We start from the raw sequence: 13,149 nt of genomic DNA, 5'->3' as shown, positions 1-13,149 counted from the left end.
TATTTCTAGATGGGGAACACTGAATTTTTAGGACACCAGTGTGTTCCACTTTAAGCATTATCAATCATGGAATTAAAATTTTTGTCATCAGTGATGGCATACAGATGTTGTACAACAGCTAAATTATTTTTCTAATTTGATGCTGATACTATAAGCAACGTTATGTCCCTCTCAGCCTGCCTAACTGGGATAAATCCTTCCCTCGAGCTACTGGACGTTACTAAAAAGCAAAGCTGTTGAAGTCACAATGGGCAAAACCTTCTTTGGAAATTCAATGATAACATGCTAAAAAAAAAAAAAAAAAAAAAAAAAAAAAAAGAACAAAACCACCACCAAAAAGCAAACACACCAAAAAAAAAAAAACCCTCGTCTGCATCCTAAATGTCACACGACATCAACTTTTTAAAAAGGTTCCAGGGAAGATCTGGAAAACTACTGGCCTACTATTCTTCTGTTTCTACTAGAGGAATCAGCAGAAACTATAAGAATGGACAGAATTAGTCAACAGATAGATAATTGCCGTCTACTCTTAAAAATCAGTATAGCTTTCATAAAGAAAAGGCCTGTCTTCCAAACCTATTAACGTTCTGTGAAGAAATCAAGATGGGGTGATCCAGCTGGTACATTGACATGGATTTTCACAAGGCTTTTAACAAATTCCTCACCAAAGACTTTTGAGGAAACTTGACTTTTGTAGCAAGAGAATGAAGGCCTTTGCATGGCTAAATAATTGACTGTAAGATATAGTAAGAAATAGTAGACAGGAGAAAATAGCCAGTTCTTAAAGAATGCAAGGTCACCTGTGGACTCCCACAAGGATTTCTGCCTATATCCAAGGTATTCTACGTACACATTAATGATCCCAAAAGAAGATGAGCAGTGAAGAAAGTTTATTGATAAAGGCAACTACTAGAGGGCAGAAAGAATAAGATCAGCCTTTGAAGAACCACAGAACAAGTTCTTGTCTGACCATGTGACTGAGCAATAAAATTACACATGAAATTCAACATAGATAAATTTTAAACTAAGTAAGCTATGGTTTAGATTGACTGAAAAGGAGACGGTCTCTTAACTAACCATCACTAGTCAGTAGCAAACTCTCATCTTAGGATAACTTAGGAAAATATCACGTCAACACTCTGCAACGGTCAAAAAAAACAAGACATGTTAGGAATAGAGAACACTGTTACCATACTATATAAATCCGTGGTTTGCCTACACTTAGAAAACGGTGTGCCCTATCAAGAAAGAAAATGTAGTAGAGCTGGAGACTGTTTACAGGTAAGTAGTAAGGATGTTAAAAGGAATTTAATGGCTTCTGTAATTGGAACTACTGAGTTGGTTAAGATTTTTTCACTTGGAAAAAAAGAAAATTTGGAAGTAATGATAAATGTCTGTAAAATAAGTGACACAGAGGGGGTGGATATGAAGAGTCTACAGCCTCTCTGAATATAAGACACAAGATTTATCAAATGCAGCTTGAAGAAGCCACATTCAAAACAAACAAGAGGAGGTAGTTCTTCATGCAAAAAGTATTAAGATCTCCTTGGCAAGGATGCTCTCCTGACAAAAGATGGTCTGGATGCAAAGGTTTACACTGACTCATGGAGAGACTGGACAAGCATTTAGGAGATTGCTGCTGAAGTTTACTAAATCAAATAAGTTATCTACATCAAGTTCATAATTTTAAAATTTATTTTCCTGGGGCAGGGAGCCATATTACATTTTTACAATGTGTATCATCAATTTTTGGGCAGCTTGTTACAATTACTTCTTATACACAACAACCAGACATCTAATCTGTACCAAACCAGTTGTCAACTTTTCCTAGCACTCTATAGAAGAATGATGTCCGGTAGTATTCAAATTACCTTCCATTCATTAAATTATGGAGATACTAAATTCCCATTGTTCATTATACCTTCTCCCAGAAAAGATTAATGGTATTTGAATGAGATCTAATGAGAGCATGAACAATTCAGTATATTATTTCTTAAGCATTAATAATAGATACTGTAATAGAATTGTAGCCTCAGCAAGATTCTGATTTGGTAAATCACTGGAGGAAACACTTAATTTGAATCTAAAAGTGCTTAAAAATAAACAATTGATTAAGTATTCTTTGATCAGGGAAGAGCTTAGAATTATGAAAACGGTGCCTCCAGTCGGAAAATAAAAACATTTGTCTTTTATTATAGCTACCACTCTTGCACAGAAATGTAGTGGTCAATAGTGTCCCCTAGTGGCAAATACTGAATAAAACACACAAACTACTCATGCCAATTGATTTGAGATTTTCGTTTCTGGAGACGGGGAACCGCAGGAATTCATATGGCAAATCCAAAATAAATTTAGATGACATTGACTATATTAAAATGAGGACAAGCAAAAACTTTGTAAAAAAAGTTAACAATGCAAAAATCTTCACAATACTGTGAACCAGCTCAGTGATTGAAAGAAGGTCACGGATAGCTTTCTTACAGTCTCAGTGCTTCATTGCAGGTCTACACTAAACGACAGGAAAAGTGAGATAGAGAGGAAACACACCATGTACCCAGGTCTTGTTCTAGCATGGAGGAAGGACACATTCTAAGGAGACACAACTGAGTTTAGGAGATTGAAAGCAGCGGTTTTTCTTCAAAGAACACATCAATACCCTGTGCATGACGCACACATGCATTAAAGTGACATCAGTTGACATTGCCACCAGAAGAGGCACCCCTGGCCTCCCCTCACTGCTTACTCTTCAGCTATCATTGCTACTGGCACAAGTTTTCATACGGCTGCACCATGACCCAGACAAGGGAATGCATAAATTTGCTTTAATTTTCAGCCAGGCTAGCTTTTAATCTGGTTGTGTTCCCTTATATGTCTCACCTTGCCCACATATGCATAGTTGTGCCAACACAAGTAAGACTGCACGGCCAGGACTGCCTCTTCAGTGAAAGTGTAAAACATTCATGGAGTTATCACACTATGGATCAATCAGTACAAAAATGGAATATATAGTTGAAAAAACCCAAAGCAATAAAATAATATTGACTTCTACTGAAACATCATTTAAAGAGCAAATGCTTTTGTGTGGCTTATAAAGGCAAGGTAACTGTAGGACTTATAAATATCATTTACAGGTTTTCCTACTTAAATACATATACCATGAAATATCACCATTATTTCAGCATAAATACATTTTCTCTTCAGAAACATCACATTCACTAAATACATGCCTTTTGTGCAACAGAGAGCACTACAGCTGCAGAAAAAAGATAATGAAAAATAATTTTTATTATTTTCTATGCAAATATGATTTTTCTCCATTTATTTAAAATTGGATTTCTTTCTTATCTTCCTAATGTGCTACTCAATCCACTGGGGGGGGGGGGGGGAGAAGCTTTAAAAACAGCAAACGACTTTATAAACCTGAATTGGAAGTCAATTATGTTATCCTCAAAGGTAGGAAAAAATTCTATAGGTTTAAAAAAGTGATTTACCCACACAACACAAAAGAAAGAATCTAATTTCTATTTATTGAGGAGTTTCATGAACTGCCAAAGTAACTATCTGTTCCAGTAGTTCAAGTCATAAGATCAATTTCCACCTAATGAGAAAACGTCATCTACTGTCTTCAACCCTAATCTTTTCCATTGGGATCATAGGAAAAAAAAACAGAAGTATTGATGTATTAAACACAAATGTCACAGTCCTGTTTTTCATACAATCTAATCAAAGCATTTAAATATTAGTATTTGTTGTAATTTATTCTATATTTGTTTGATATCTGATCATTTGAGTTGAGAATTATTGATTTAACATAGTTTTTCAACCACCACAAATATAAACACAGTATTACTATTCTGAAGTACCCAATAAAATCTTCATATGATAATGAATTTGAGATTATGAAAAATATTTTTTAGAAAAGAGAATATATCTGAATATACTTTCAATAAAAATTCTATTCGAAGTTACACCAAGCAGTAAATCACCTTACTATCTCATCACTTTCCTGTAAGAAATGACATAAAAATACAAAGTTGCTATGTAAATGAAAAGATAAATGTTCAAGAACAGCTCACCAGCATTCTAATAGTAGGTGTATTCATGTATCCCTACACTGCCACAGCACAGCTCCACAACATCCACACAGGATGTAATTATTTTCCCCCTCCTGCAAATAGTCGAGCTCCAAATGAGACTTAATGGTAGGCAGAGAGATCCTGGATAGGTCTCCAGCTAAAGCAGCATGGTAGCAAGCTGTGCCAGGACTCAGCCTCCTCCATGAATGAAACAGTCAGAAATCCTAATGCACACAAGCTGATGCAGTTCTTGAAACACCATCTGGTCGCTATTATTCAGTCCCATTTCCTTCCTCAGCCAGGAAGAGTGGATCATCCAAGGGCGATCGGGCTTTGGGGAATCTGCAGGGTCAGTCTGAGCAGGCAAGCCAAAAGGGCTGCACTGCCCAGCGCTGGCCTTTGGTGCGTTCTACTCAACAGTGCCCTTTAACTCTTTGACTTCAGGTCTCAAACTCAGGATCAGCTAGGCTGGTACAGAAGAATAAGGCCTGATGCCACGGCAGTCTTTACTGGAAGCACATTGCACGGAAAGCTTTCCTAATCTTTCGTGACTGAGCGCAAGTATACTCTTTGGTAGAAGCTGCGTGGGATTTGTCATCTTAATATTAAACAAAAAAATGTTTTGCTTCTTAGTCTCTAAAATAAACAGGGACTTTTCAGATTAGCAGTAGCTGGCAGTACCCATTGGATTACAGATTTTGAGACTCCATGCTAATGCCAGCAGGACATCGAGCTCCAGTATCTCGGCTAGCAACTTTTAGAAAACTTCACAGCTCTAATACTCAAAAGCCTCCTTCCAGTTTTCAAACTAGATGTATTGATGGCCAGTTTACCCCAATTTTTCTTCTACCAGTGTTGATATCACTGGACTTAAAGGGCTGGTCTGACTATACACCCCACAAATTTTTATAAACAGCAACGCTGTTCCCTCCCAGCCTTCATTTCACTAGCTGAAAAAAAACCATGCTCTGTTAGTATCCTCCATAGGCCTGACCATCCTAATGCTTCTCCCTCTAAGACTGTTTCAATTTGTATTTATAAAAGTGTAGTAACAAAAATGAAGTAGAGTACTAACATTTTCAAATATTTAACTGTAGATTCCGTGACTGATCATCCTACTAGTGCACCTGACACTTTACAGCCTATAGTTCGTAGAGTATATAAAACTAAGAATATTCATATTCTGAGATAGACAAGCAAGTTTTCTTCCATGTCACCTTCCACACTTCAAGCCAAGATTATAAAACAAATTCTTAATATTCTTAGTCCCTAAATGTATAAGTTTACAATTTATACTGAAGTAATTACATCCCACACATTACCCTAACCCTTTTTTGCAGGATATTCTGGTCCTCCTTCATATTTAAAGCAACTCCCACCTTTATATTACCAGATTTCATTAGCAGTCTTATGAGTAGATTATAAAAATTATGTAACGAGATCAGTCCCAAGATGAGTCTTTAAGTAGTACTGATATCTTTCCATCCTAAGTTACCTGTTCAGCACGCCCACTCACATTTCACAATTAAGAAGCTCTGTTCCCCTTACTGTTCCCTTATGTATTCCCTGACTTATTCAGTTTCAATTATTTCCTATCATCAAATGCTGAGGTTCAGATAAAATATATTGCATTTTCTTGTCACTTTTCTTACAGGTTATTTTAGTGTGAACTACATTGATAAATCCACATTTCAATTGTTTCACTATTCAATCACACCACATGTTTAATTATTTCTTTCCTCAAGTTACGGTCTAGAACTTTACACACTGCTGAAATCAAGATAACAAGTTTTGAGCTGTGTGAATCACTTTCCTCCTGTTCTTAAACAAAGGTGCCACAGATAATGAACTATATTTAGTATATTTCCTTATCAGGGAGATCAGTACTATCTAACCCCTTCTCATGTTCAGGGCATAGTATTGCATTTGTTCATTAGTTTAATCAAGTGTTTGCATGTTCTACCTTGCTACATTCATGTGCATGCATTTTAAATAAATATTTAGAAGGTCATAGATTTCTTTTAAGTGGATTACATTTCTCATTGAACCTCACAAATAGTAGGGGAGTCTCTTCCTAAATCTCAGCTTAATTGCACATACAGAGCATCATCAGCCACTTTAATACAGCCAACTATTTATTGAAATTAATCCAATATATTCTACTAAACTTGCTTTCATTAATCATCAGATGACACCACAAAGGTATTTAAAACTGAAGTTGGCTCTTCATTTAACTGTGATGTTCTTTTTTTGCAATAAGGATACTTAATTTTCTCACACAGAATTTTCAGACACTGAATTTCTAATTATGATAGCTATATTTTGTTTACAAATTGCACAAAGTCATCCAAGGATGCTTGACAAATTATTAAATTCAATCTGAACATAAAACTGAAGAACGTGTTTCCAGTATATATGAAATAACCATTCACGTTAAGCCAATTCCTTCCTGTGAATTCTATATGTGCAAAATTTCCATAGACAACTCTCATTTCTATGATACACATAATGAAATTTACAAATATGGAGTGCAGAAATTGGATTTTAACTTAAAATTGGGGGAGTAAAGAATTCTTTGGGTTTGTGGTTTTATGTGCATATGTAGTATTAATGTACATATATTTAACAGGACATCTCCCAGACGGTAAAACTGCCTTTTTTTCTGACTGAATTGATAGTTGGACAGGAGAAAACCTGAAAAGGAAAATCTAGACAAAGAGGGCATTATCACAGGGCAGAACAGTTATAAGACACTTGCTTCTAATTTTTTTTTTTCCTTCCAAAAACAGGTTTGTCCAAAGCAAATGTTACATCATAGATCCTCTTCTCTGAAAATACATACTTGTATGCTTTCTGTTCAAGAACATCCAGGCACAACAGGCCAAAATCTCAGATTTCAGACCTCTCAGCATTTGGCACAAGCTCTTTCCAGTGTTGCACTTCAACTGCCACTGCCTGACCTCACATCTCAGACCTTCTCCATGGGTTTCAATAAACAAGCACCACACAAGCACAGCTTTGCTAAATCTCAGCACTGAGGAATACGGCAGGCCAAATGAGACTATGACCTCAAAGCCTTCCACTGAAGCGGAGGGGATGAACTCAACTGTAGTTGTTGCAAATACTCTGATAAAGTAATAAAAATTTGATCACATAGAAGAGTTAGGCTTGATTAAGAAGTAGAAAATTATGAAACATAATGTATAGGATTGTTAAGTTTGAAATAGTTAACCATAGAAACCTTACCAGGAAGTTACTGGGTTTTTCTATGTTTTGTTTTAAGAAACTAAGGAGACCATCGTGGACACCAGTTATGCGGCCTAGAAATCCCCTTACCCTTCCCATCTTGATTTGAATATCAAGAATTCCAATCAGTAGAGCTAGGTAGAACTGACCAATGATTGATTGAGGGTAAGAATATTGATAAGGTTACATAACTAACAGACCCGATCATTATAAAGGTTAAATTTAATAGAGAGCATATTATGCATCTTTATGTAAAAGAACTTATGTAACAATGACTCGACAGAAAAAGTATATAAAAACTGATGGATTTTGATATTAAGTTGGACATGTTGGGCGGAGCTATCCCCCATGTCCCCAGCGCTGCAATAAAGAAGTGCCTGCTTATCCACTTTGTGTAGATGAGTTTTTCTTCCGATCGCTAACATAGTTAGTCCTTTCAGGATAATCCAAGTTAGACATACATCGACATAGTAGTTCTGGCCATACTCAAGATGCTGTTAGAATAAACGCCATAGTAATGAGCAAGGCAAAATACTGAATTTTACACTGCAGTAGTCATAGCACTCCTTTTATACTTTCATTGTTTACTTTTCTCCTTACGTAAAGGCTCATTTTTCCCTAGAGAGATGTTATAAAATTCAAGCTGCCTGAATTGCTAATAGACATATTTCAAAGTTAATTAGTTAATTTCAGAATCTGGTCTTCTGCTACATCTCTATCTGCTAGGAGCAGCTCTGTAGGGAGAAACAACTAACTATACACATTCCAGAATTTTTATTGGTCTTTTAACTTTGGACTAGATCTGATCCCTAGGACTGAATGCCTGTTTGTGGCTGGTGTGCATTAAGTGCAACCCTGGAGCTCATCTTCTGACGTAGTTCCATCTAAAAGGAATGCAGTTCCTGTGTCTTTAAACCACCTCATAATGTAATCCAAAACACAGTACACTTGGAGGATCAGATTTGCTTTGAAGGTACCCTGCTGATCCTCTTCTTAAAGACCAATGTAAATGCACCCTGTAATTCCTCCCTAGTAGATCCCCTTTTTGCTTGCAGTACTGATGTTCAATCATGAAAGTACCAATAAAGTTTCTCTTAAATGCAATAGTGTCTTCAACTGTTCCCCCCCCTGCCCCGTTCACACCCAGTACAAAAGGTATCAGCACCAAGAGCAGCCCCACATCACCCTGGACAATGGAGAGGAAGCATACTGTGCATGTGCAGGGGCTCTCAGCGACAACTCCCACTAAGCATTAGTCACCACTAACTCCTTAATCTCCCCATCACAAGATTGTTTCCTAGTGAGCATATCAATTTTGTGGCGTGACTTGAGTTCTTGCTGGTATTTACACCCCTCCCTAAACTGCTGATCCCCAAGATGGGCACTATAATCCAATGTTCTCTCTCAAATGCCTGTCACGGAGAAAGGGTCACTTCCTCTCTGCTCAAAATTCCTCATGTGAAAACTATTACCTACAGTGATTTGCAAGTCTTCTAACGATCGCTGCTTTCTAAGACAGCCTTTCTTTTGCTGACACAGCCTGCAGCCTTTGTTCCCAGATCACTTTACATTAAGTGATATTAAGACAATTTTCTACACTATGACTTTAAACTGGATGATTTATAGCTCTTTAAAATGAAACTATCTTCCTTTATTTACCACACAGTGAATCTTATTGTCTTACCTGAAAATTTTACCAAGAAAAATTATATGTAATAATAGAAATCTTTTATAAAAATGTTGTTTAACATCAGACAAAAACTGGTCACTGGAAAATTCTCCAATTAAGCACTTAGCTACTGCATATTTTACAGGTAACTATATTTTTATTTCCTTCTGTAAAAGAGTTTTCAACCTATTTAATATGTGGCAGGCTACTTATTTCCTTTACATAGTATTAAATCAAGCACCTTGAAGAAATCAAAGAACATCTCTATCAACAAGACCTGTAATATTACTTTTAAAAAGCATACAACACATTCATAGTAGTTAGCAATATTTTCAGCATGTCCAAAGATAGTCCATTTAACCCTTTTAAAAATGTGGAACTGTTTACAATCCTTCCAGTTATCCTGAATTTTTAAACCTGTTACAGAATGTAACTGTTTTGAAATCTCTTCTGCTCATTTACAGCCTGACACAATCCAAGACAAGGTGTTCCTGGTATCAAAGAGAATTTGCTGGCTGTAAACGTATATTTGGCAAAAGGTAACATCTTTCTACAACCACCTTTTTCTACTTCCTCAACAGGTCAAACAGTGGAAGAGCCACCACTTTTGTCTCAGCCAAGTCCCCATTTCTTTTTTACCTGTGCCTAGCAAAGGAGAGCAAGTTGGTAGTTTTAAGGCATCTTTTTTTCCTACCTCAGTTAAATCCCCAGCCTTTATCACCAGACATCAACACATTCTGCTTTAGAATATCAAGACAGGTTAGCCAGTAATGGGACAGCATAATATGATGTAGTACTCATAAAACGAATCGGTCTTCAAGAAAAACTTCAGCCTACTTTATGTTACCTGAATATTTTAAATTAACGAGATTTCAAGTAAATACTAAATTTTCTTCCTATATGTACTTCTGAAACAAGCAATCTCAGACACATTTAACATTATTAAACATTATTAGCATTATTAAAAATAATAATTTTATTTTGAAGAAAAAGTACATTTAACAAGTACATTTTTTAAAATGTACTTTTTGTTAAAAATAAAATAATAATCATTATCATCATCATTATTATTATCGTTGTTGTTATTATTATTATTAAATTATTTGCTTTCCAGGTCTAGAAGATTTTACTGTCATGGCTTTATTCTATATTTATACGACTAGCAGCTAACTGCAAATATCTACAAGATCCTTCTTCCACAAAATGTATCTAATAACGAGAAGACCCTACTTTTTTACTCAAAATTATTATTCTATCCCAAAGAATACAGTGTTCTCTTTCCTCAGAATACTTGTTTTAAACGAGAAATTTTCTGCAGAGCTGCTCCTTCCACAGCATCCACAAGATGTCACCATTGTAAAAGAAAGAAACCCCGTGCATTGTAAAATATGAGCAACCTTTTTTGAGTTCTGAACCATGGATTTTATTTATTGTACATCTCAATCACTGCAGTCCAATAATTTTTTTTTAATATAGGGACTAAGCACACTCAAAAAAATCAAAATGTGAAAAACATAAAATTCTCTTCAAAAACATAGAAATCAAGACCCTACTGTAGCCACTTGGTTTGAATTACCAAACAAAAAAAAACTTGGCAGACAGCAAGAGTAGTAAGATAAGTAGAAACATTTATTATTCTAACATTGCAAATAACCCACATAGAAGATACTGTCAGTTTAGAAACTATAGAATATATAGATGCAAATAAATAAATAAATAAATAAATAGGACAGAAGCAAGTAGTCCCCCAGATAGCTTAAGCAAAGTTTGGTATTGCTTTGCATTTAATAAAGAAAAACAATTATGTATCCAAGCCAGCTCATCTGTCACAGAATAAAAAAATTAAATTAATTGAAATCTATGCAGGTTTGGTGAAAATCCAAGCAAAGCAAATTATCTCTATATAATCCTACTCACTGTAGGAAAGAATAGGAAGCTAGTATGCACAGAAATGCTAGATGAAAAGAAGGTACTAACTCTGAAAGTTAGACTTCTAATTTTATTTCATGCTCAAAACTTCTAATGAAGATTATACCACTGTAGATGAAGGTATAGTCTAAAAAGTGCTTCCAAAGTTTTGTGACTTCTCCCCATTTTGTGCATAGTGATCTGAAGATACAAGTAATCAACATGCAAATAAAAGGGGGATATTCTTGCTGCAAGTTCTATTCACAACTTCCTTACAGAGATTAAGCTTTCAGGATTTTTTTTTGTGCACTACAATCACAGAAGGTTGTAAAGGACTCAGTAACAAGTCTGCACTGCTTCCATCCAATGACCATATTGCTAACCCACTTCCTTTCTGTGGGTGCACTGACTGCCTTTTAATGAACAACTTCATTAATTATTAAGAAATGTATTAAATCTCATGGTGTCTTTGGTCTAATAGGCGTGACAGCTAATAGGAGTAAGTCAGTCATTTCCTTTGACATGCAAAAAGAAACAGCAATAAAACAGAAGTAGAGGCAGGAAGTAAAGGGAAGAGAGCATATGAGCTAAGTAATCTGGAGGTATTTTAATGTTTCTTTTAAGAGAAGAATGGCAATTTCAATGCATAGCAAGCTAACCCAACTGAGACTTCTAATAGGAGTGGTAAAGGATAAAAAGAAAAAAATTCACAAACATCTAGCGTTATTATAGTAAGTGAATTAAACATTTAGGATCTTAAATAATTGATCTTTAATAAGAAACAATTATTTACAGTACTGGGAGTAAAACTACAGCACATGCTTACAGTACATCCATTACTCCACAGTACGTGTCCACACAGACATTCTTGTACCACCATAACAAAACAGCTTACCTTCCTTTTTCATTGAAAGGCTATACAAATAATACACAACAAAAAACCAGACAGTGAATACTTACCTCAGGAAGCCCTAAAAATATGATGTGATGATATGACAATAAGAAAGGGGGGAAGAAAATCAAGTCTATCTAGACATTAAAGAAATCAATAGGACAGGAAATAAGGCTATGGGGGAACTTAGTCTTCAGAAGTGCTCAAAACTCTTGAGTAATTGCTGCCATTATTTTTTATCAAATTAATGATCCAAAAAGAAGAGTGCCCACCACAAGAAAGTTTAGATAGAAAGTCAGATATTTCTGCAGTATCTTCAGGCAGAAAATATCAAAGCTGTGAGCCTTTTATGGCACTAAAGCACACACATCTAGGTCCACATGAAAATTTAATCCAGAAATTATTTTTTCATTTATGTTTATTCTTTAAAGATAAACATATATATAAACATTATATCTTTAAAGATAAAGATGCTAATATGCATACTAGATAGGATGCATTAAAAGCAGTTCTTTTTTAAGGATTAACTTGATTCCAAATAACAAAACCTTACCTTGCCAACTATCATTGCAAACACACAGCTTCTCGCCTGTCAAGTCACAATACCCATGATCTGGACTGCCACAGTTGGCTTTACAATATGGAATATCACAAGCTTCTCCTTTCCAGTACTTGTCACACTCACAGTATACCCGGCTTGGTATGGAGACACTGGTTGTACACTTTCCATGTTCTGAGCAGTTATTAGGACAAGAATTAATTCTGAAGAAAATATGTAAAACAAGGAAAACGACAAGTCAAGAGTTGATGACAGTGGTTTTATCTGACAGTATTCCAAGACTATTTGTTAGATAAAGTACTTCTTTTCCTGAATAATTTCTATGTACTGATAAAACACAAGTTTAATGATGATTTTACAGGCAAGTGAGCTGGAAAGGTGTTCATCCAGGCTTACATACAAAGTCTGTGATGCAGTCAGGATCACAAACACTTTGTACTTTAACAAGAAGTATTGACATTAGGCAGAAGGACAGGCCCTGCCTGGACAGATCACCATCTGGGGTTTTTTTCCTGTGTTCCAGTATCAGCACTCTAGTCAGTCCCTTCAAATGCTTATTTTCCCTAGGAACATCCACACTGGAAGTGACTGTGAGCAGTAATCCTTAAACTCTCCACCACAGGCATACAGTTAAAGGGTTTTCCCGAGTGGGTTTGGTCCATGCTGTAAAACAGTATGTCTAACATCCGAGGGGAATAAAATTGGAAAAAACAAGTAAGGAAAAATACAAGATGGGTAAATATCCTGAAACTACTTACAGGTAGCACTTCATGCTTTGAACCCTTAATAATAGAGCCCC

The 13,149-nt window shown here is 35.7% G+C and overlaps 1 protein-coding gene across 4 annotated transcripts in view; it reads right to left on the bottom strand.

Annotated features, from left to right (window-relative positions):
• ATRNL1 (attractin like 1) overlaps positions 1-13,149 on the bottom strand; it is a 542,514-nt gene that overhangs the window by 478,902 nt on the left and 50,463 nt on the right. For all 4 annotated transcript variants that reach the window (XM_052798373.1, XM_052798374.1, XM_052798371.1 and 1 more), the window contains exon 5: positions 12,345-12,553. In XM_052798373.1, coding sequence (XP_052654333.1) covers positions 12,345-12,553 — 209 coding nt within the window. The remainder of the gene's footprint in view (positions 1-12,344; positions 12,554-13,149) is intronic.

This window comes from Harpia harpyja, chromosome 10, assembly GCF_026419915.1.
Source record: "Harpia harpyja isolate bHarHar1 chromosome 10, bHarHar1 primary haplotype, whole genome shotgun sequence".
NCBI lineage: Eukaryota > Metazoa > Chordata > Aves > Accipitriformes > Accipitridae > Harpia > Harpia harpyja.
The sequence above is the reverse complement of the archived record's forward strand: the minus strand, read 5'-3'. Positions and strand labels throughout refer to the sequence as shown.